This window comes from Heterocephalus glaber, unplaced genomic scaffold (genome assembly GCF_053883595.1).
Source record: "Heterocephalus glaber isolate CG9 unplaced genomic scaffold, H.glaber_assembly_v1.0 deba00001461, whole genome shotgun sequence".
NCBI classification, from domain to species: domain Eukaryota; kingdom Metazoa; phylum Chordata; class Mammalia; order Rodentia; family Bathyergidae; genus Heterocephalus; species Heterocephalus glaber.
The window spans coordinates 4,295,989-4,321,862 of NW_028258308.1; the positions used below are offsets into that span (position 1 = coordinate 4,295,989).

Consider the following 25,874-nt stretch of genomic DNA (forward strand, 5'->3'; position numbering starts at 1 on the left):
ATATCGGGGGCAATATTTAGAATAGTTAAGAAGCAGCCTAGAACCTGGAAAAGTCTGAAGGAGAAAGCTCAAGAGCATCCAAAATGTTAGTTTAAGACCAGAGTGATCTGGTCACCTTTTCTGATGAGCATCTGAGCTATTTGTGTGATGCTTTAAAAGTTGAGTTCAGATGGGCCCAGGACTTGGCACTACTTATGGAACTCAAGTGGCAGATGCTTAGCACCTCTGAGACTGCCTTGAATTCTGGGTAGAAATGAAAGGGAAAGTGAACCTCAGCCTCCTTAAGGAAATGTCTCACATGCTGACCCAGGCAGCATTGCCCCATGAAGATGCAGATCCAGGCTGTGACTGAGAGGACTCCAGAGGACACTGTTGTCTGAAAAGTCAAAAGTCCTTAGTTGGTGGGCATGTTTCCCAACTCTTGTTACAGCATTTCATTTCATCTCCCATTTAGTGAGGGGCACGTGATAGGGTCGTTTCTATTCAATAAATATATATTCAAAGGTCTGTTACTGAGGGGAATATATATTTGTAAAATTCATGTCCTTAAAAAGCTTATAGCTTTTAAGCTTAAAAAGCTTATAGCTTAATATCCGAACTGTGCTAACATTTTCTACAAAAATCAGTAAGTATCTCAAATGTTTTGCGACAGCTGATGTAGTGAGAACTTTGGAGAGCTACTGGGTAACAAACATTGGGTACGTCAGTGGGGTTAAACTAGATGAACTGAGGGCTTTTCTATCTTGAAAGTCACATGAAGGTGAAAAAGCTTTAGCCTGATCTGCAAAATATGCATTTTCTATTTCATGGTTTGCTGTTAGCTCCTAAGATGAAGGACAGCTTGTCAGATTTAAGGAGAATCTAAATTTGATTAAAAGAAAAAAAGTTATCTACAGATTTATACTAGAAATCCAATGGATGATTTGTAGTGGAAAACTTTAATGGCATATGATTAAAAGAATACCATTTGCTCTATCAAAATACTATGGTACACTGGTAAATAAGTCAAAAGAATGGATTTTAAGACTGTACTTATTGGGATATTTAGATACTTGTTCAGAAGATACATGAGAGTCACCTGGGATATTGTCAAAATAGTTTTGATGGGCCTGGGATCAGGCACCCTAGCACACAGTGCTGGTTACAATGTACTGATTTTCCTTGTTTACTTCTGTGCCTCTCCTTGTCCCCATAAACTCAATCCTTAAAGCCATAGGTGTTCTAACTTAGGACAGAAGAAATAGATTCTTAGTTGTCACACAAGAAGTATAGCTTTAGTGTCCTTTGTGTGAAATTCCTGGGAATAGAAGTGTGTCAGAGTTTAGTTTTTCAGATATTGGTATATTTGCACTGTCTTCATCAGCTCAGCATGCCCAATCCAAAAACAAACATGCTCTAAAATCCAAAACTTTTCAGTCATACTGGCATCAAAAGGTTGCAGATTTTTGAGTTCTGCATTAGGGATGCTCAGCCTATATTGAAACAGAGGGCTCCTGGAAAGAGGACAATCTAGTTATCCAAAGGCATTTGCCAGTGATGTTCAGAGGATGACCCTAGTTGTCTTCTAACATGTGATTAAGGTTATCACCAATTACAAGATTCGACTGCCATTTATTTGCCCATGAAGAAGCAAAATCAGCCCAGAAGAACCTTATGAAAGCTTTTAGTAAATGTTTCCTTCAGTTTATTTTCTGTATTCCTTAAAAAAAACCCCAACAAACTCAAGTTTGATACTGATAGTTTAAAACACTACACCAAAGCAAACTCTCAACCTGCAAGTTGGTCTATGTTTTCTTTACTTCTGTTGGCCAGATGATCCTCGATAATTTCTGCAAACAGATTCCTCTTCAACAGATTATATGCAAGAGGTAAAAGCTGGCCAGCAACTTTATGAAAATACTGAAAAACAAAAGAATAGAACATTAATCAGAATATATCATATACCCTAGTAGGGAACAGAGAATACATTGAAGCAGTACCTGTTTAACAAAGCCTATTTCCAAAATAATGTTAGCTACTTGCTCAGTTTATAAATGGTGAATTTGGGGACAGGCACCTGGTGTCTGAGTTGTAACTGTAGTCTAAGACCAATGGCCTATCTTGAAGAAAATAAAGTTTTAAAAAAAATGCCTTTTCTAGTCCCTTAGGTTTTATCAACTATTTTTGTCCCAAACTATGCCCTCAAGTACTTTTTCCTCCTTTTCAATATATTCCCACAGTAAAATAATCTTTTTCTTTGTTATAGCCTGCAAGACTAGGTTTCATATCACTATCAAATTCCATCTCTCTCCCACCCCCACCAAGTCACTACTTCATCCTTATTAAAAGTTACAGCCTTAGCTTCATTGGATGATTTTATAGCACTTCTTTACATATCTACCAGTAAAAAAACTAGCAAGGCTATATTCTTTTGTTGATAAATAGTAAAGTTATTTAGCACTTAACATAAGGTAAATACTACCCTACACCTTTTTATTCCTCATATTCTCACAACAATATTTAGCTGGTTCGCATCTCATGGGTCTACTATTTTATGGCTTTGTCCTTCTGGTAGATTAAGCACTATCCTGATTGGACAATAACTATCATTTTGGTTATTTAACATTTTGATTACTTTTACTGATAACCATATATGAGGTAAGCAAAGACAGTACAATATGGTTTATAGAAGGGTTCTCACAATGACCTCTCTTAACCACTGGCATCAACTTCATCTGGTAACCTGTAAGAAATGGAAATTCTCAGTATCCACCCAAGAACTCAAATCTAATTTGGAGGAATGTATGGGGAGCACCAGTCTGTTTCAACAAACTCTCCAGATGATTCTGATGCGTGCTAAGGTTGGAGACCTACTAGTTTAGTCTTGCTCCTCAGTGTCTGTAAAATAGCAGCATTACTATCCCCAGGAGCAGGTCAGAAATGTGTAGTCTCAGGTCTCATCCTAGACCTACCAAAGCAGAGTTCCAATTTTAACAAGATCCCCAGGTGATTCATAAGCACTTTACAGTTTGGGAATTAGACAATGACTTAGACATGGGAAGCAGATGGCTTATGTACAGATTAAATGAGAATTAAATGGCCTGCTGCAGGTTAGGGGATATGTACACACATGCGCACATGGGTAGATATTTTGTAGATAAGGACGAAGATACAAAGATGTTGGAGAAAGACAGCTGGGGAAGATATGATTTAAAACAAGTATGTCCAGAAGCATGTTATATCCACTATACCTGATGGCCTTTCTGACTGTGAATGAGTACTAATTTAGTGGTTAAGTAAATTCTTCTAACTTAATGAACAAATAAGTCACAAGAACTACCATCTCCTGTATTTTAATTTAAAGCACAATTTTAAAATATTTATCAGCTGGGTACAGTGACACACTCCTGTAGTCCCAGCACTTGGGCGGCTGAGGCAGAAGGATTGCTGAGAGTTCAAGGTCACTCATTTACATAGTGAATTCAAGATCTTTTGGAACTACATAGTGAGAACCTGTCTCAAAAAAAAAAAAAAATAGAAAAGTAGAAATGAAATGGACCCAAAGGTGTTTATACATGCCTACATACACACGCACAAATATATACACAGATCAAATTAAATGGCAGAGCCCTATTATATGTCTAATAGATAAACTCACTTTAAACCTGAAATAATCCCAGTTATTCACCTTTCCCAGAATACAAGATGAATTTCAAATATTTTCAGAAGATCTGCTTAAAAATCACTTCAAAAAGTTCATTTTGAGATAAAGGCAACACTTGGGGAATATAAACAAGCATGCTTGTGTATATATGTGGTTGTGGGTGGGGAAGTATTTTTTTAACTCACATGTGAACCATAGCAAAAGAGGTCCATTCCCAACTCAAGCCCCATGCCATAATCACATTCATCATTAGCAAACTGCACAAAAGTCATCATTTCCTGAATGGGAGCAAAGGCTTTTAGTCTCTCGTCATCACTTGTAGCCTCAACAATTGTTTTGCAAATTTTCTTGAGGTCAGCTGAAAGAAATCAATAAGATAAAGAGATAATTTATACAATTAGAAAGATTACAACCATCTTTAGAGGTAAAAAGACCATAAAGAATTTTTTCTCATATGACTTTGTACTAGGTCCAATTGATGCCACTTTAGTAGTCCGCTAAGTTACAATTCTGAATGGCAATTTCATAATTTTTCTAAGGACTCAAACATAAAAATGGCTCAACAGAAAAGACTTCTTGTGTTAAAGTGTAACACAATTTCACAGTAGAGTCAGTTGTAATCATGATTTTATGTAAGCATTCAAAAAATTTCAGCAGGCTAGTCTAGGAATTTGCAAACTTTGGCCATGTCTGGTTCATCTCATTTCTAACTGCCCTCAAATTAGAAATGCCTTTTTAAGTGGTTAGAAAACAAAAAACCCAAACAAGAATATGCAAGAGACATTATGTAACCCAGAAAGTGCAAAACATTTGCTATGTGGTCCTAGACAGCAAGTCTGCCAACCTGTAGACTAGTCCATGCATTATATTAAGAGTTGGGTTGAGAGAGAAGAACACAGAAAACCAATGGGAAAAGTATAATCTGAGGTAAGAAGGTAGAGAAAAATTATTAGTGGCCTAATATTTCTATTTTAGCTTTCAACATTTTCATTACTCTCTGAATGCCAATGAACATCAGATCTCAGGATGCAAATGAGATTAAAGGTACTAAATATCTATACTGGAGTTTCTTTTGACAAATCTTAAACTGTTTTTGACAAATTGTACTTTAAAGATAATTCAATAATAAAAGTTGATTATTACTCAAATAAAACATTTCTAAACAAGGTGGCTACTATGCTGGGGTAGAGGAAGGTTGGTTAAAACATTAACAATCACACTTAGGAACAATGCACTATTAGTAATAGTAAACTGTAAGTTGTAATTATCAAGAGTGGTAAAGATATACTACGAATTTTCATCTCAGTATATGATATAGTTTGATTAATTCAGTCATGATGAATATGCAAATACATGTATTATAAGATGACAAAATGTGAAAAAAAACCAAAATGTGTTTTGTTCCTTTTTGCTACTCTTAATAGACAATATCACATTGGACAGATGACACCATTTACCCCTTATGTTTCTGATGACAAATGGTAGTAAGTTTATCTACAAATGGTCTTTACTGGCTTGCAACCTTTCAAAGGTTAAATAATTTAAAATAAGTTTCATGGCCTTTCTTTTTCAGAAAACCCAGTGACATGAATCATTTCAAGGAAACAAATGAAGCTTCCTTCAACAAAATCCTTTTCTAAGCCTGGAAAATAAGTAGGTTTTTTTGTGTATTCAGATTTAATTACCTGATTGGCACCCTTCAAATCTCTCTCACCACAGTGCTCTGGGCAACCACTACAAATCAGTAAGGGTTGGCATGGAAGTAAAGACCTATTTGTTTTCCCTTAGCAAATAATTTAAAGTTTATCACTTTCTAGTATATTTTCAATTCCTGTCCTTAGAAAATCACACAGACTTGAAAAGAGTAAGGAAATGATAAGAATCACCTAGCTAGAAAAATACTGAAGAGATGAAAATATTCAGCTCAGCATCATTAAGAGGAAAAAGCTGTCCTTCCACCAATAAAACATTCTATAGAAATTCACTTAACAGAAGCCCAAACTTAAAACAGTGAAGATTTACTCAAAATGAAGCCTTCAATGTTACCATTCAAAACATTCAATTTAGTGATTTGGGAATTCTCATACTTAATTCTCATCATAGCCTATCACTCCTACCAAGTGGAATACTTAAGCCACAATAGTTTTGTCAAAACTAACAATCAGGCAATTAAGTTAAGCGATTATTCTCACTTTGGGCAATGGTATGCACTCTATAGTCAGACTAAATGTGAGAGCCCTCATTTTTTCATGCTGACTGGTTCTATTCTCTTTCTGAAAATAAGCATAAGACCTAAAGAACTAGACGATTATTTAATATTATTGGTATGTAGATAACACATGGTATAACGAATCATAACATTTAAGAATTGGTCAATAAATGGTATTTTATTTGCAAGGTTAAAAATTATTGTAGGAAGTTTCAAAAGAGAATACTGGTTAGGAACAAACTTAACTGTTTTTTGCTTATCACTGTCACACCACATTAACAAACCATCAGTCAGTTATACCTCCTGGTAAGCAAAACCTGGCAAAAGCAAGAAGATATTAAGTCTTTAATTTTATGTGTTACTTCTTATTCAGAAATAAACCACAGAAGGACCTTGAATATTAGGCCTGGATATAAAACTCCAAAGCCACACACAACTAGGATAAAATAATGCTTTACTCCAGGCACTACAACTAACATTTTAGGCTGCTATCTGTGTAGCAGATGTTCTCAACCTTTCCTATGAGTGGACTAGTGAGCAAAGAAGGGGAAGGGAAGGTCACTTAGGGTACCAGCAGAAGACTGCACAACGGAAGTTAGGGCCTAGATTCCTTTCCCATAAAGAATCTCATCATCTCAGGATTCGGGGAGCAGATAAGGGACAGATCATGTCCAAGAGAACCATAAAATAGACTCTACACAATTAACATTTTTCTACTATCCACATGAAAAAAACAGGTGAGTTTAACAGTATTAAACCCAGTATTTTTAAAACAGTATTATATCAACATATAGTCAATATAGAAACATTTAATGCTGCTTCAACTTGTACATTTAAACAAAATTACAAACTCTATTCCTCAGTCACTTCAACCCACATTTAAAGTGCTCAGTAGCCACATGTGGCTCCTGGCCACTGTATTGGACAGCTTGGCCACATTCATATCCCCCAAGGAATTCCTCTAAAATGGTTGGGATATAGCAAAAATAATTACATATGAATAGTTATCATAGGAGACATTTCAGTCTCAAAATGTGAGAACAGCTGCTTTAGAGAAATGGTCAAAAATACACATTTTCTAGGTTCTAACACCAGAGACTGGAAATTACAAAGGCTAATTAGCTCTATTCTGAAAAAAAAAAAATGGCCAGATAAGAGTGTAGGGCAGGAATACTTGGCTCTCCCTTGAGGAGACACTGATTTGATTTCAAGTTTTATGTTCCTGGAACAGGATAATAAAGAATGCCAACAAAGATGCTCACAATAAGAAGGGAAGGGAGAAGAGAAGAGAGAAATGGTTTTAATTCTTTTAATATAGTAATAATGAGATTATATGTATAGTTCATTTTCAAAGTGTTCTTACATATGAAGTAGATTAGGATCTTGGGTTTATGACAGCTATGCAGTTTTACACAGAGATAAATGTTCATAAAGAACTACACAAGTGAAAACTTTCGATAATTACTATTTTTGCAAGTTTACTATAATATCAAAGGTCATGAAATAGCTCAGAAAAGTTAAGCATTTTATATACTCTTGCATCCTAAATACCTCTATGAAATAGTGAATACCATTCATTTTACAAATGAAAAAGACAAGGTTTAGCGGTTAAATAATTCGCTATAGGTCACACAACTATAAAACCTAGTTGTAATGAGCTTGTTCTTTATGACTACCTATTTCCCAATCAAAGGAAAACCCTCTTCCATATATTTTTACATATATGCACATGTTTACGTATGAAATATATTACCATCTGTTTCAGGGAGTTCTCTGTACCCAACATCATTTTTATCTACAGGAACAACCAAGCCTGCACCATGAAAAGTCTTTGTCACAACCTAAGTTAAGGAAAAAATACACAGAAAATTAAATCATGGCAAACCGACCATATCAAAACAAAAAATCACAAAAACCCTGAACATTTCTGCTAAAATAGTATTCAAAGACATTTCAGTAAGCTTGGATTCTAGAATGAAAATGATACTATTTGCTTTAAAATTAGCTAAAAAGCATTCTGAGACAATAATGTTAAATGATAATAAATCAGACACACAAACCTAAATATCACATGGTTTCTCTTATATGAGAAACCTAAAATATAATTAAAGAGCAAAATAAAAGACAGATAATAGGAAATACAGATAGATCTTTTTCAAACGGCAAGGGGCCCAAGAGATGAGGGAGTGGGAGGGAAGAGAGGGAAAGGGGAAATAAAAAGAACTGAAGATGTGTTACGTATATGTACCATCTCTCCATGATGAGTGTAATCATGTACTACAAACATATACTAATAAAAATAAAAATTGAAAAAAAAGTTAAAAAGCATCTGAAGTAATTACTAAACAGGTTTTTATTAGCTGTGCTAATTTACAAGTCTGTCACAATATCAGTTTCCTGTAAGGTCCAAGTGTCTTCTAGGTAAAAAGCATTAAGAACCTTGGTCTAAAAAGGAGACAAAAAGAACAGGTTTATTATTTAGCAGGAATAAGAGGACATCTATCCTGCCAAATTCAGACCCTACTTATTTTCACCTGGAAAATTTATGCTTATTTTCAAATGGCCCCCAAATAGGGCAGTTTCTACTTATGTAGTGCCCCTTGTAGACAAATCACATAACCAGTTTGCTTTTTTTTTTTTTGCAGTACCAGTGACTGAACTCAGGACCTTGTGCTTGCGAGGCAGGCGGCGGCACCACTGAGCTAAATCCCTGGCCTCTCAATTTGCTTTTAATAAATGCTAATCTTCAAAGACAAAATCCTTTGTCCAACCCACCCAACCACCACCAAAATCCTTTCAGTCAACATTCTTCCTTTCAGTCACACTAGTAGCATTTTTAAAGCTCTTTCCCTAATAAAATATCTGCTGCAATATTCCACCTCTTTGTGCAGTCCAGTGAAAGTCTGACACAGTCCAAAAATAAACTCTAATTTAAACTCTTCTCATCTAAGTCTCTGCATCTTAAAACTTCACTCTCACTCTTCTTTCATTATTTTTTCTTAAGCCTCCAGAAAGGACAGATTATTCAAAAGAAGTTTTAGGCAACTGCTCACTGTTAGGAAAAAAGTTATAGTCTAGTACTTTAATCTTTACACCAAAATCATCTGCAGTTGGATCTCAAGGCTAAGTGTAAAAACACAACTATAAATAAACTACCAGAAGAAAGGCAAATACAGTATTTTTTATAATTTTGTGTTGGAAAATGAAAATACTGATAGAGCTGACTCTATTAAAACATATCAAGTAAGAGTAAAGAGCAAAATTATGACATAACTGATGAAAATACTTGCAAAATATACAACAGTAAAATTAATAAAGATGAATCTAAACTGTAAGTGAGCTTTACAAAGTAATGACACTCAAAGCACAAGTAAGAATAAGACTAATTCTAACTTTGATAGAAAAATGGGCAAACAACACAGAAATGAAAAATATTTAACATCCTTTATAATTTAAAAAATGCTAATTAAAACAATTAAGTATCACTGTATACCTAACTATGGAAAACACTAAAAGGACTTAGGGAGTGAAAACTCACCAAATTAGAAACAAGTGAAGAAAACTAGACACAACCACTTTAAACCACCTTAAGTCTGGCAATAATATGTGCAGAAATTTCTTCTAAGGAAATAATGATAAGTGTGCAAATAAAAGTATAAAGGGATATTTACAGCAGGGCTGTCTGTACTGTGAAAATTTAAGAAACCTAAACTTTGAATATAAGCCCATTCTCTGCAGTCACTCAAAATTATGAAGTACATCTCAAATTCAGCAATATGAAGTGATAATCATAATATATTCATAAACATAAAAAGACAGGTCATTTGACTTTTCCACTCAGGCTGAATGACATACAACAAAAACCAAGGTAAACGTGTATTTTCACAGATGATGAACTGTACTAATTATCCACTAAGTGGCATCAATTATTAGCAAATAATAAGAATCCTAAAGTTATGAGGAAGGACAAGATTAGAAATTTAGCAAAACACTCCACTGGGCTGGGTGATGTTCTGAGGCATCAGATCAGACGTGACCAGAATGAGATACAATACTTTCATTTCACAGAATCATTTAACCAGGGTTTATTTTAAGAAATGAATAAATCTAGCTATAAAAAGGTGAAGTGATCACTCCAGAAAGAATGGCTGCTATCATGAAATCAACCAATAACAAATGCTGGTGGGGCTGTGGGCAAAGAGGAACCCTGCTCCACTGCTGGTGGGAGTGTAGACTGGTGCAAGCACTGTGGAAATCAGTATGGAGATACCTCAAAGAACTAGGACTGGAAATCCCATTTGACCCTGCTATTCCACTGCTGGGGATCTTCCCCAAAGAATTAAAAGAATCATACCACAGTGATATATGTGCACCCATGTTCATAGCAGCACAGTTTGTGATAGCTAAAACTTGGAAACAGCCCAAATGCCCATCGACTGGAGACTGGATAAAGAAAATGTGGTTTTTTAATAAAATGGAGTACTACTCAGCCATAAAAAATGAGAAATTAGAGACATTTATAGCTAAGTGGATGCACATTGAGGCAATACTCTTAAGTGAAATAAATAGGACACACATGTGTAAATACCGAATAGTTTCTCTGGTATGAGAAACTGAAAGTGTAAATAAGGATTAAATGTATAATAGGTAATGTGAAATAAGAAGAAAAGGGGCAAAGGGGGAGGAAGTGGGAGGGCTAAGGGAAAGGATAGAAGGGAATGGGATTAATATGAAAAATGGAAAAATAGGAACAAAATCTTTGTAAATAGGGAGGAATGGAGGGGTTGAAGGGAGTTCTGGGCAAGGGTGAAAAACAAGAACCAAGAGAGACTATGTAAAGGTGCAAATTTCCAATGATGAATGTCATTATATTGTATACCTAAAATGTACCAATTATTAGAATGAATAATTGATAATGTAAAATAGGAAGAAAAGGTCCAAAGGGGTAGGGGTAGTGGGAGGCACAGGGGAAAGTAAAGAAGGGAAAGGAAAAAATGATGAGAAATGGAAAAAATGGAAATAAAGTCTTTGTAAATAGGGAAGGGTGGAGGGCGTGAAGGGAGGGCTAGGAATGGGGAAAAAATAAGAACCAAGATGCATTATATAAAGGTACAATTCCCAATGAGAAATGTAATTGTGTTGTATACCTACAATGTACCAATAAAAGAATTTAATACAAAAAAAATAAAAAAAATAAAAAAATAAAAAAAAAAGGTGAAGTGACATATAGCTAATTAATAAGATAGAGAAGAAAGAATGCTAAATGTGGGAGATTTGAACTTAGATCTCAGATCTGTCACTAATGACTTTCAACAGAACACAAAGCCACACTTTAGTTATCTGTAAAATAAGGTAATTCCTACACTGCAGATTTGTTGTAGGGGTAAAATGAGTTAACTCATATAAAGACTTTGCATTCCAGAGTACTGTAAAGTACTAGCAGTGTAAAAACTGCTTTCTTAAAACTGGGGGTATAGTGCAGTGGTGAAGCACTTGCCTAGCACACATAAGGCCATGGGTTTAATCTCTAGTACCACAAAACAAAGAAACACTGATTTCCAGCATGCCCCATAATGCTATATTATACTTAAATGGATATATTACTACTCTTATGCCTAAGAACAAAGTCTCTAACATTTACTAGCAAAAATAAATTTACAGAAATAGAAAAATACAAATCAAATGAAGCTCTGATAATAATATTTAAAAAACAAACTTACACAAAAAGGATCTGAAAACAATTAATGGGAGTATAAAATCTAGTTGTCTTGCAAGGTTTTTTTTCTTTGTATTTATGTTTTAACTTGTTACAGTATTAATTTATTCAGGACAACCCCGTAAGGAAGCTCCCAAAGATATGGCATCCAGCTCTCTGCAAGACAGGGCTAGAGAAGAGAGGGTTAAGATGCAGGGTGAGGGGAAAAATCAAAAGGAAAAGACTAACAGATTTAAATCATACTTTCTTGTCTCTCTGTTTCATCTTCGTGGTTCTCTGTTCCAAAGAGTACCCGTATTTGCCAGCTGCTTCTTTGAGTTTTTCATCCATGTTTTTCAAGAAACTTACTTTCTTTTCATCTGTTACTTCTTTAAGCCTTTTCATCAGAAATAGCCTGAAAAAGGAGTTAAAGCCTTCATTATATTGCTGTACTAACTACATACAAGTTAAGGGAAATAAGAAAAAAATATCATTCCATGCAAGTGGGGCCGGGAATTTAGCTCAGTGGCACAAGGTCCTGAGTTTGATCCCTGGTACTGAAAAGAAAAAAATTCCATGCAAGAAAGTCTGCAGAAAAATTGCCAATGGCTCTCTCCAAATTCCTAATAGTTTTTGTCAAACAAGGGACAAGTGATATTAATAAAAAGCTGCCAGTCATAGAAATAGCAAACATGATTTTAAGTTTTATTACATCTTTATTATAGATTTTAGAGAGGTAAGAGTTATTTAAAAAGCTGTGATGGAGTTTTAAGTTGCATCACTTGAATATTAAGATATGGCATATTGCTTTGGGTCAATCTGGCACAAGAGGAAAAAAATACACATACATACCCAAAAGGATTATTTACTTTTAAAGAGCCAAAGAACACTGTCATAATATTTAAGGTTAATAGGGGGTTTTTTTGGTACCGGGGATTGAACTTGGGTCCTTGGCACTTGCACAGCAGGCGGCGAAACCACTGAGCTAAATCCCCGGCCCAAAGGTTAATAGGTTTTGAAAAATGTTAACTTCAAATTTGTGTGAAGATTTGGAAAATGTAAAAGAAAATCAAAGCTTACTTTACAAGCTTATGCAAAATTATAATCCAAGTAATTCTTAAAAGACTGTGAATAGTATAATATGTTAATGCCAGAATCTTACTTTTTATCATAAAAAGTGAAGAATTTTGCCAGCTTTAAGCTGTATAGGAGGTCAAGAGTAAAAAGAAGAGCAGGAAGTGGCACTCCACTGAACAAAAAGTCCATCCCCATCCTCTGTAGGTAGTACCAAACCCAGAGAGAAACTTACTTCTATCTGCTACCTACATCTGAGACTTTACACTTACTGTAACACTGTCATGGGCTGAAGGCTTAGAACATTTATAGTGGATGCTGTTCTTCACTCCATTTTACATACCAAGAAACCGAAGCACAAATGATAATCAACTTACTCAAGTTCAGAAAGCTAATAAAGGTAAATTAATGTGCCAAAGAAACCCAAACCACCAAAATCAGTAGCTTCTGATTACAGGACATACAGTTACACTAATTCTTACCTTCAATAATCATCAGCTGCACACTAAGAGAATATAGTTAATTTATATTAACTATAAAAAACAAATTTAATCATGTCAGGCCTATGTAAATCAATCTTTAGTCTTCCCTGGCCATTAAGAATTCTGTGCCATATATTTCTTTATGTTTACACATGTACTGCTCCCTTGCCACTATTCTTTCTTTCTCATAAGTTCTGGTGCAGCATCAAGGCTGTTTATCTCATTATGATTTTCTCATTCCCAGTTGACTAAGCTTTTGCTTCAGCTTCAAATGTACTCCCCAACACTCTGCTTCATGATGTTTAAAGATAAGGCGCAATAAGCAAACTGAAACTATAGCCATGAACATCCTGTGTTTACATTAAATCCAGTGAAATGTCTTGAATTCTGAATCTTTCTACTATGCATGTTTTATAGGACCATCCAATGGCCACTTGGAACTAAGTTATGTGGATCTTTCAAATGTTACAGTTTTCATTACATCAAATCCATTCTATTATATAACAATATGTAAACAATCACACTCATTTAAAAAGTCTTTAAGCAGTGAGGAGCTTTCAAGCTCAGTGATAGTTACAAGTACTGTATTCTCCAATCTAATTTTTGTTAGAAACCTTGAATTTTATCACTGGCAACAAATACAGTTCTCAGTTGTTTCTTTGGTTCAAATGAGAAAATAACAGTTCCACAAGAACCTATGCCTAAATAACCAGTTCCTCAATAACTCACTCTAACAGTAATAGTGGGAAAAAGTTCAAATCACAACTCAGTCATGTAAGAGTCTGTTTTTTGAGACAAACCATACTACTTCAGTATGTGGAAGTGCTGTCTATGTATTTCTTCTTTCATCACACAGAATGCTAAAAAGATGTACTCAGAGGTAGAAATCTAGTATACTCTTTCATCACATTCTTAAATGACACTTGCCTTATATCACTGCTGTGAAAATGCAGTGACTACTGCAAATTTGGTGTCACTACCTTGATTCCTGTCAAGATGCCAACAATATTACCCACAATTACCTTTGTGTCACTGTGCAAAAATAACAATTTTTTAATGAACAGTTCAGACATTGTGATAGGAATCAAAAGGATCCCTAAGACCTTTTAGGAGGTCCATGAGGTCAAAACTATTTTAGTATTTACTTTTAGGATAAAAAAGGGAAGGGGAAAGAAAGAAAACTCACTCTTAATTTTGCTGCCTAAAGATAAATATTTTAAAATTTTTAATATATTTAGATTTTTTTCATTCGCATTAAACAATATGAGATGGAATCATTCTACACTGTTGAGTTATTTGCCCTCTTCCCAATTAGCATCGTGACATTACAGAGTATGACTTTTATATTTATTTGCCTAATCTTTCCTACTGGTATATAGAATATCTTGCTTCTAACTTTTCATTTTTATAAACAATCTCTAATACACATACATATTTGGGTAGACATCAAATTCTTTTTAACAGCTTGAATTGGAATTGCTGATTCAAGGGCATAAATATATACTTACCACAGTACCTATCAATGTTAAAAAAGCCTATCAAGAAATCTTTCTTGAGAATACAGTTGTCTTAAACATTTCTCAAACTACTCTCCACAAAAACTTTTCCACTGGCATTTTATAACACAAAGGTTTTTTTCAACTTGACCATCACTGGCTTTCACTATTGGTTAGCCTTTACTAATCTTTGCTGGCTTAATGTACATTTTTAAAGCTACTATTAAGTCTTTCATAGAGAATTTTTCTGAAGCACAAAAACAAATTTGTTTAAAACAAAGTCTGCTTTGAAAGATCTTACTTAGGCTGGTATATAAGTAAATTAAGAAATTAAATGTTCTGATTAATTGATTTACAGAAGGTCTCCCAAAACTGAACTAGTTATAATGCTTAAAAGTGCTAAAACAGCTATATTTTAAAATAGTATTTTATCCCTGTTTGAGATAAATTATTGGAGGCAGTTTCTCAAGTACTTATCTTCTAGTCCTCACCTAAATTATAAATAATATCACTCAGGTTTTTTGTTTTGTTTTGTTTTTCATTTTTCTTTTTTGTGTTCTCCAATAAGCTAAAAAAATGCCAGAATAATCTTGGATTATTTTAGATAATCATTATTATGTTATCTTTCATCTAAAATAAGATTTCTGTTAAGACAAATAAGATTAATAATACAAAATAAGGGTCGAGGATGTAGCTCAGTGGTACCACGCCTGCCTGGCAAGTGCAAGGTCCTGAGTTCGATTCCCAGTACCAAAAAAAAAAATACAAATTAAAAATTAGGTGTTTTATATGCCAAGGTACAGTATTTTTAAAGTGAATAAATGATTAATAGTTTATCATGAGACAAAGCCTTGGCCCTCATGGAACTTACTGCTAGGACAAAAGACAGATAATAAGTAAACAGCTATAGTTTCTAATAAAGATGGTGCCTATTTACATTGAGTGATAAATCTGAAGAGTTTAAAAGAGGTATATAAATTACAAATACCATTCGACATTTTATATGAAACTTTGAAGTATTAGAATAGAAACAAGAGCCTTTTCTTGGTCATCTACATCCAATGTACACAGCACAGCCTAGTGATTGTCCTAGATGAATTTCAATTCTCTTAATTTCTCTAAATTTGGACTAGTAAACCACAAGGATAAAAGCTCTTTAAAAGAAGAGTATTAAAATAAGTTATACAAAACTTGAGCTACCTACTATGCTTAAAGTGATAAAAGGACTGCTTTCTAGCTGGGCAAGATGGTGCACACCCGTACTCCTAGCTATTCAAGAAGCCAAGACAGGAGGATTATGGGTTTTTTTGGGGTTTTTTTTTTTTGGTACCGAGGATTGAACTTGGGACCTTGTGCTTTCAAGGCAGGCACCAGAACCACTGAGCTAAATCCCCGGCCCGAGGATTATAAGTTTTAAACTAGCTTCGGCAACTTTCTGAGACCCTGTCACAAAATAAAGTAGAAAGGGCCAGGAGTGTAGCTCAACGGGAGAGTGCTCGTTGAGGCCCTGGGTTCAATCTCTAGGTACCATAAAAAAAAAGCTTTGTTTTATTACATTGCAAACTACATAGCTGCTGACAAATGGCTTCAAGTCATGTCTGTGGCTGATACAGTACTTAGCTTCATTCCAGCTCCACCTGCTAAAAGTTTGGTGCATTTCCCTAATACCATTCAGCCCAGGTTCCACTTGAGACCTAGCTTTTCCCAAGCAGATGCAATTCTTTGAAATCCAAAAGGCAGAAGAGACATAAGGTAGCAGCTGTGCTTCTGCCACTTCCACAAGTGAGTACAGTGACAGAGATATCTGATTGTTCTGCAGCAGTTATAGGTAAAAAGGCAGAAGGGCGGCGTAGATTTTCCTGGCAAAGGCTGTATCAAAGATAATGTGGTCCTGGAGCTACTAAGTGACAGTAGCTGATTTCCCAGCACAGACTGAAACTTCACTAATGAGCCAGTTCTGCCACACACCTGTCATTCCTGAAGGCTCAGAACATTCCATCAGCCTGTTGAAGAATTTTATGAGCACCTACTCTACTATATTAAACCCTTCTGCTGAATTATATAGTGGGTTCTTTTAATGAACCCAGTGTATAGGACAGAGTGTAAAACTTGATGTCTAAAAATTTTTTTGGTTTTACCATGGGGCATCTGATATCAAGATTAAGCATCTATCTATCTATCTATCTATCTATCTAAATATCTTGCTGTGGATTAAATCCAGGGCCTTGAGTATACGAGCAAATTCTCTACCACTGAGCTATACACCCCTAGCCCAAAATTAAGTAATATTTTCATTAAAGTAATTTATATATGAGAAGTATATTTTTGGGTCAAGAGTGGCAACAAAGAAGTGTGTATAAGACTATTGGGAAAAAATCACAGAAATGACCTCTAGGAATCTACAACTTGTGAGTTATCCCAATCCCCCTTACTAATAAACTGTAAACATGTAAAACAGATATATAATTATAAGTAGAATGGAAATAAAATATTTTCTTACTTGACTGCAGCAAACACATTATCTCCAGCTTGAACAATTATACAATTTTTCTTTGCTTCATTTGTACCAATATATATAGGAAGTTCATCAGGAGAATCTCTGTTTTAACAAAATACATTAAAAATTCAGTTGCCTATAATCTAATTATCAGGTAAGTAGAATTTTAGGTCTGTAGATAATAATTTATACCTGTAAAAATACAAACAAATTTACCAAGTTTAAGCTCCAAGTTTCTTAGGAATATCTATGATAGCTATACAGTGTACCTAAAATTCAGATTTTTAACATCGTTACTCTTATACTCAAAAAGAAAGAAAAGTAGAATAGGCCTGTCAAAGGATGTAGAGATAATTATATATAATCACCAATCACCCCAATTTTAGACTCTGTTAAAAAAAAAAAGGAAAACCAAAAAAAGAAACAGTACAGAGGATTACAAAGCATCAGATATGAAATGACTTGTATATAACCAAATTCTTTTATTTTAAAATTGAGAAAACAGGGATGTGGATTTAGCTCAGTGGTGCCACCACCTGCCTCGCAAGCACAAGGTCCCGAGTTCGATCCCTGGTACCAAAAAAAAAATTGAGAAAACAAACAGAAGTTACTCAACCATGCTTCGAGTAAATTGGTGTCAAAGCCAGAAGAAGAATCCATATGAGCCCCAAAAACTTTCTGCTGTACATTTCCTCTTGCGCATATTTCACCTTTTCCTCTATTACACATAATCTCTACTTTTAAGAACATCTCTACTGGTATAAGTGGAGAAGTTATTTTCTCCCTCAAGCTATTTCTTTTTGTTAACATTCTAAGCATCTGCATGTATTCATTTAATGCTCATAATATTCCTGAGATATGTATAATTATCCCCAGTTTCAGAAGAGGAAACTGAGTCACAGAAAGTCACAGTCAGTAATGACTGGAACAGGGTCACCAAGATAATAGACCAGTCTGACTTCAGAATTTACTCTCACCTACTATGATACTACAAAGTACAGTACATAGTTTATCTAAGTCAAAACAGCTGCTCTAAATTACCTTTCTTGGGTTAAAGGAGCTTTTCTGAACCCAAAAGGGAAAAAAAAGTTTTTAGCCACAAAGTAAAACCCAGGGAGGTTCAACCTAAAGTGTTCACCATCCCAGGCTGGGTTAAAAAGGTAACAACGGGAAAAATAACAGCTGGCTCACATATCTGCCAATAAGGGGAAAATCGGCCTGTCACCTTGGGTGATGCCAATGAATACTTACACTCAGCAGAACAGGAGTTGTACTTTAGAGAAGAAGAAAAGATCCTTTACCTGAAATACCCCATGTGGTACTGAGTTTTATTATCTCCAACAATAATGGTCTGGAACTCAGGAGGATCATAGTAAAACCTCCAGTGAAGATTAAAGTTCAAGCGTATTGATTTTTTCTTCATTTTATGTTTTCCAGCAAGGATATCATAAGGACCCACTAATTGTAGTCCAAGGCTTGTGGAAAGTGCATCTATAACGAAAATAAGTTTGTTTAGGAATACTTTCTGGAGGCAAACAAGAAATAATGCCTTTTCATTAGTAAACTATTTCTAAATGACTCTCTCAGAGCTTCTAAAGTTAAAAAAAAAAGTCATGCATGAAGATGTTAGTTATAGGGCTGAGGATTTAGCTCAGTGGTTCTGCTGCCTGCCTGGAAAGCACAAGGTCCCGAGTTCGATCCCTGGTAACAAAAACAAAAAACAAACAAACAAAAAAACCCAAGATGTTAGTTATAAACACTCATGGAAGAAAAATCAGAGAAACAGAAATGCGGCATTAAATTTAGGATTTTCTCATAACTTTATCACTGAATTAGCTTAACATTTCAAATATTCTTGCTGTTTCTTCTTTTATCCAAAGCAAGACTGTTTGTATTCCTATCAGCATATTAGAGCCACAAACACCTCGGCTCATTATTACATTCTTAGCTTCAAAAAATGCACAAAGGGGGCTGGGGATTTAGCTCAGTGGTGCTACCGCCTGCCTCGCAAGTGCAAGGTCCTGAGTTCGATCCCTGGTACCAAAAAAACCGAAAACAAACAAACTAACAAAAAACGCACAAAAGGAGAGACAGAAAATGAAGACAGCAAAAACATGTGGATTAAAGATGATGAAGATTCCCTTTCTCTCTTTACCTGTCACTCCAGATTCCCTTGCCTCCTTGATGTTTGCCAACCCTAACCCTGATGATTCCAACTTCTTTCGCTACTCACAGATCACAGAGGGAGTGCCAAATAAAACCACAAAATCACAAACTCTATACAGATGTACAACTTTAACTTCCGACGGGCCCTTGGTGCTTCTGCAGCTGGAGGGACCCAGTAATATAAAATAAGAGCAAGACAATTCTTAGAAGGGATAATTCCATGTTTAAAGGTATGGAGAGAGTTTGAGGAGTCAGTTGGGGGGAGTTGGAATTAGTCTGGCTTAGCTGGAGGGTAAAGGAGCATGTACTCATTTTTTTTTTTTTTTTTGGTACTGGGGATTGAACTTGGGTCCTTTTGCTTGCGCAGCAGGCGGCGAAACCACTGAGCTAAATCCCCGGCCCATTGTACTCATTTTTAAAGCACCAAGAAAACCATAACCACCCATGTTACTTGCTAGAAATAACGTTAATAGTCTGCTATACAGGGATAACTTTCCACACTTTCTCCTACTATGAACAGATATAAATACAAAAACATTTCATAAGTGAGGTCATGCTATTTTGTAATCTGCTTTTTCTCCTCCATCCTATTTCCACTTGAGTTTTCTGTGTATTTTCTCATGTTAACTGCTATTTTACATTTTTAATATAGCTTGATAGTCCATTATAAAAAGATATCCATCTATTTTCCTACTAATGGACATGTACTACTTCTAGTTTTTTCTATTCTACAAAAGGGTGAGTCACACATTTTCTAATAAATGTTAGTATATAGCTATGGTTATTTTTTAAAGTACTACACTGCTTAAAAAATGTTCTGATATAATGCCAAAATTCAGAGTATGTATATAGTGTATGAGTGCTTATTAGTTAAAATATTTAAACAAAAGGGATTATAGTAAAAAGTCACTCCATCACAACCCATGACCGATCTCTTGTGTCCTCTTTCAGAGACAGAGTAAGCATGTGAAAACCACACAGGGATGTGAGTGTCTCCCCACGCTTTTTCAAAAAAGACAAATGGAGCCTTAAACTATATACTGCTTTTATTTCACACAGCATATTTTAGACATGAGTCATTATCATTTCCTAAAAGTCTGCCTCATTCTTTTAAAACTATGAATATCCATTGAGTAGCTAAGTTACTGGTGGACATTTATGTTATTTCATATTTTTTGTTTCAGTAAATATTCTTGAATGTAATTCTTCATTTACCTAGTCCAGTAGACAAGTTCACAGAATGGCTAACTCAAACTAAAACTCCTGCTATATGTGAAAGTGTTTGTTTTCTTTTACACTGATATCAAACAATATCATGAAACTATTTGCCTTTGCCAATATAATAGACGACAGTGGCATATTTGTATAGTGTTCATTTATGTTTCTTTTACTATACCATATTTCTTACAACTATGAAAATGTTCTTTTTCTATTAACTATTTTTACCCTTAGTCCAGTTTCTGATTACATTTTCCATTGGTAGAAGCAGAATGACTCTGGTACAACTCACCGGCAGGCTTTTCAGGATCAAGTTCTTCACAGAACTTCCAGAAGTGATAAAAATCTTCAGGTAGGGAAAGCTTATAATGATTTTCTACTTCTTTTCGAAGGTCGGTGGAGACATCAGCTTCACAGGATTTACTCTTCTTCACATCAACTGTCTTTTCATTCTGAAAATTACCATATATAACTTCAGTTTCAGTTCTCCAGAAGTAATTTCAGTAACTTTCCTTGAATAACAATATTGTTCATAGTTATTCACTCATCTCTGTGAGATTTGGGTGTGTATATAAGTATGTGTTTTCAAACTAGTCTACAGAGTATATCTGAATAAAAACCTGGGGATTCTATTGGGCAAAAAAAAGAAAAAAGAATAGTTCATATGGTGGTCAAATGGGATCTGCACAACAAGTCTTTAAATACATTTCTTTTAAGATAATTGACAAATAGGGAAAAAAGGTAAACCACCAGTAAAAAAGCAGGAAAAGAATAAAGGCAGGATTTGCCCTCTTTGGGCCAACAAGACATCTTATCTTTCATTTAAACAGATTCCCTGATCACACCAGAAGCAAATTATCAGAAATAAATGGATATAAGGAAACTTACCAGTGAAGAAGCAATTTCTTCAGCAAAGTCCAACTAGAGTCATGTTTGGGCTTTTTGGTACAATCACTACTGAGCCTTTCAACTTAGAAGGTTAGAGACCAAGGTAAGCATCTGAAGTCCTTAACCAAGTTAGCAGAACAGCACTAAACGCTGAGCCAAAAATCCTATTATTTCACAAAAGACCTTTGCCAGGATTGTGTTGTAAAACTCGACTATAGTAACTCTGCAATTTAAGTATGCTAGATTTTATAAGGGCTATTAGGTATCTGATAAATTTCTGTAAAGATAATATGCTTATTTGGAGGTCATCTACCTTTAGTTTTCAAAGTTGCAATAATTTTCTTTATGGGAACCTAGATTCTTTCTTTTTGGATTAAGTTTCTTTTTTGTCCTCCACTGCCGGGAACTGAATCCAGGGCTTCATACATCTAGGCAAGTCCTCTACTACTGAGATCCATTTAGAGACAGGGTATTGTTAAACTGCTCAGGCTAGCCTTGAACTTGTGATTCTCCTGCCTCAGCTTCCCTGAGCAGCTGTGATTACTGGTATGCACCACTATACCAGGCCTGGATTAAATCCTGATTTAGTCTTTCTACCTAGATCAGTGGTTTTTGACCAAGGATGATTTTCCCACTCCCCCCTTCTCCTCTGGGGACATTTAACATGTTTGTAGAACTTTTTGTCAGAAATCTGGAAAGGTGCTAGTGACATCTGATAGGTGGATGCTGAGTAGTATGCTGCTCAATATTGCGCAATGCACAGGATAGGTCCCCTCAACAAAGACCTATCTGGCCTCAATTGTCAACAGTACTAAAATTTAGAATTTTAACCTAGATGTCTCATATTTGTATTCTTCCATTTTCTTAACAGGCTCAATTCTGTTGATATTACTGTGTCATTCAAAGTCTACAAAATGTATGAATCAGATGACATACAAGAAAGTTCATGATGGCACTGTTTGGGGAGCAAAAAAGAAACCAACACATAAAATGCCTATGACGGAATGGATAGTTACAGGGGTCTTAAACAATGGAACAGTACAATTAGTGAAAAGGAAATATAATTAAACAATATGGACCAATGTTAATATATAATAAAGAAATAAGATTATATGCAGCATGATCGTCTTTTTTGTAAAGTTCAAAAGTTTAAAAACCATTGTTTACGCATACTGTCGCAGGAGATGAAGTAGTTAGACTGAAAGGATAAGGGATAAGCACAGGCATAAATGTAGAGTTATGGTCAATGTTTCAGTTCTTGGACTGAAAGGATAAGGGCAATGGGTTCACAGGTGTTTGTTATACTATTAAATAAATGAGGTTAAAGAGGACCAGGAACTGACCAATGATAAGTTCATTATTATACCATGAATTATAATGCCTCCATCTGATGTCATGAAAAAATTAAATTGGAAAAACTACTAAACTATGAATCCCAAAATGGATGCTAATAGCAATTACAATAATAATAATCATAGAATAACAATACTTAAGGGTCTTGCCACTGTTTTAAGCACTTTCTCTCCATTAACTGTTTTAATTTTCACTACTAATTTAAGATCTAATACTATTATGCACATTGTACTAACGAGAAGACTGAGATTATATAACCTTCCCTACATAGCTAGTTAAATGTGGAAGAGCAGAAATTTAAATTTGGCTCCAGAGCACAAATCTTACTGTTTCTTCATGCTGCTTCCCCAACCAGAAATACAGAACAGTATTTGCTTTTGCTTTTGTGACTGTCTTTGGTTAAGACTTTCAATGATTGGTTTAAGCTTGAAGATGTCAGAGATGCTTAATCTGCTGTGTCGAAAGTCAGTTTTGCCTTGGGTAGGTTAATTAACCTCTCCGTGCTTTCTTCTCTCACCCCAACACAGACATATGTAGTACCAGTATTGTGGAGTTATATTTAAAAGTTATATTTAAAAATAAAAAGAACAGTCTTAGCACATATCACTGCTGGCTATTACTGTAGCCATTGATAGTTTCTATTAGGATCATCTTCACTTTAGGGATTTTATTTCTGATGAGGTGTACCACTCTGCCAGAGCAGTTCCTCACTGCACCTTCAAAGAGGCGTTATCTTCTACCTCTGCCTTAGTCCACACACTACAGTAGTTCAACTTCTCCCAAACTCTAACAACTAGAATCTGAGACAGCTGGATACCTTCAAAGAGTATACTTCAAAATGGCAAAATGAACGAGTTTCATTTGCTTCCCCGGGAGCCGCGCCAAGAGAAGTTGGGAGCAAATGTAAAGGCGCCACTTTGCAGGTCTCATCCTCAGCACAGCGGGAAACGGCGGCCCTGACAGGGGCCCTGCAGCAGACTGTGGCTCTCGGCCACACAGTAGGTGCTCAAAGATTCCTGGATAAATGAAATGTGCACGCCTGGAGCCCTGGCTATCACTTCAAGGGCCTCGCAGAGCCCAAGCAACCTTTCTGGCGGTACCTGTTGCCGTTCCCCGCCGGGCTTGCGCTTCCCGCCGCCAACCATTCTGCAGCTATAGCGTCCGCAGAGCTTCGCGTTCCCGCTGCTTCCGAGCGCGGCCAAGTACTTCCGGGTTCAGAAGCCTCCAATCCGAATGCCCGCGGCAGTGCGGGCTCGCGCAGATATGGAAATGGCTCCGCCCCTGCCCGCCCCTGCCCGCCCCCAGAGGCCCAGAGCCGGGCGGGAACCCGGGGCGGGAACCCGGGGCGGGAACCCCGGGCGGGAGCCCCGCCCACTCCCCTCCGAGCGCAGTTTCGGAGAGTCTGCGCACTGCACACGCTAACACCGCCTCTCAGAACACTGCTCGGGAGACCTCGTCTCAGGCGTTTACTGTTGCCAAAGTTGAATGTATGGCGCTGCCCACGCTTCAGCCTGAAATTCATCACCCTCCCTCCCTATATTTTTATTACCTAACACTAATCCATAGCGTTGTCTCACCCAGAAATTATCTCCCACCCGTCTTGTTCCGTGTAGTCCCTGAACCAGTAACAACACCCTGAGGGACCTGTTAAGGCGGAATCTTAGGCTCTGCCCAGATTTATTGACTCATAATCTGCATTTTAATAAGATGTCCCAGTATGTCCTATTCACATCAGAGTTTCAAAGCAGAAGGATCCGAGTTCAATTCCCGGTACCAAAAAAAAAAAAAAGTTTAAGAAGCACTGCCCCATCGCAGCCATCCTGCCAAAGTCCTGTACCTCATTCTTTTGTTTGCTTTTGGAACCAGGGATCGAACTTGGTTCCTTGCACTTGCGCAGCAGGCGGCGAAACCACTGAGGTAAATCCCTGGCCACTGTGCCTCGTTCTTGACACAGATTCTGCCTGTAGCTTCCTTTTCCTCTCATTTTATACTCACCTTTTGTCATTTTGTGGAACACATACTGCAGTAGTGCCCCTCTCCCAGCCTTCGCACTGAGATACAATCCCAGCCCTTTTTATTTTTATTATTTTAACATTGTTTTAATCAAGTACTGTAGCTGTTTGAAACAAAAAATTGAGACAAGGCCACAGAAGAATGCAAAGGATGATAACCTGGGAATAATCCAGACTGTGAATTTAAATTCCACCAAAGTTTGGCACCAGACTGAAACTGGCTTAAGACCAAAACCTCTCCTGAGTGCTGAGAAGCCCTGAACCTGTTTCCCTTCGGAGTCAAACCAGCAGCTCTACCAGAGATCCTTACCAGCTTGATACTGGGTATGCTGAGTGCCACTCCGTGGGACCCAACACCTCCTATATGATCTAGTTAATGACAGCAAATGAGCCTTGAAGCAAATAATTTGAAAACCAGATAACATGGATTTGCAAGAGCATTTTCTCACTTTCCCTCTGCAGGTGCTGCTACTTCCTTCCACACCCTAAGTCTTCCATGCCTGAAACTTCTTCCTGCTAAGCAGTGGATTCTGGATTCAAAGTCACCTTCACTCAGAACATTGGAGGGCTTGCCCCACAGTATTTTAGTTCCCAGTATTATTGAGAAACCCTATGACATCACGATTTTTATTCTATTATAAGTGACTAATTTCTTTATATGTAACTTACTTTGGTTTATGTTTTTGCCTCAAGAAATTTTAGGGTCTTTTCTTAATTCCCAGTTTTCTAAAACAATCACGTATTTTGGTTATGGGTCTCATTTAAAAAAAAAATATGGATCCACACTCTTCAATCTTGATACATATTCTTTAATTCTGGGCAGTTTTCTGGTATTATTTATTTGATAATTTCCTCTGCCCCATCCCTCAATAAATTTCTTCTTTTTCCAAAATTCGTTATTCAGTTATTAAACTTTCTTGACAATTATTTCTCATCTGTTCTACTTTTTCTCTTCATCTTTTTATTCTACTTTCTGTGTGGCTTTTTCAACTTAGATGAACCTGTCAAATTATTTTATTTCTTTTATTATACTTCCATTATAAGCACTCTTTCTATTCTGTTTTTATAGCATCACCTTGTGGGGTGGTTTTTTTTTTCCCAGAAATTTAGCTTGTTTTATCTCCAAAGACCTAAATTATAT

The 25,874-nt window shown here is 36.1% G+C and overlaps 1 protein-coding gene and 1 long non-coding RNA gene across 2 annotated transcripts; one reads left to right on the top strand and one right to left on the bottom strand.

The window, feature by feature from the left end:
- Window positions 1-1,591: 1,591 nt before the first annotated feature.
- Hpf1 (histone PARylation factor 1) lies at window positions 1,592-23,988 on the bottom strand. Its single transcript, XM_004852928.4, has 8 exons — window positions 23,822-23,988; window positions 20,773-20,932; window positions 18,398-18,587; window positions 17,100-17,198; window positions 11,812-11,962; window positions 7,606-7,693; window positions 3,829-4,001; window positions 1,592-1,899 (listed from the first exon to the last, which is right to left on the bottom strand). Exons 1-8 carry the CDS (start codon window positions 23,864-23,866, stop codon window positions 1,768-1,770), a joined length of 1,038 nt encoding a protein of 345 aa, XP_004852985.2. The 5' UTR covers window positions 23,867-23,988; the 3' UTR covers window positions 1,592-1,767.
- Window positions 21,308-22,291, top strand: LOC110350779 (uncharacterized). The gene is made up of 2 exons (XR_002397638.2): window positions 21,308-21,471; window positions 22,240-22,291. It is a non-coding gene; the product is annotated as an uncharacterized LOC110350779 (long non-coding RNA).
- Window positions 23,989-25,874: the final 1,886 nt, after the last annotated feature.

Coding starts and splice junctions, on each gene's coding strand:
- Hpf1 (XM_004852928.4), bottom strand. CDS start 23,866: ATGGTTGGCGGCGGGAAGCGCAAGCCCGGCGGGGAACGGCAACAG. Junction 18,588..20,772: donor TGATCCTGAAAAGCCTGCCG/GTGAGTTGTACC, acceptor TTTTCGTTATAG/ATGCACTTTCCACAAGCCTT. Junction 11,963..17,099: donor AATGTGTTTGCTGCAGTCAA/GTAAGAAAATAT, acceptor CTCCTTTTTCAG/GCTATTTCTGATGAAAAGGC.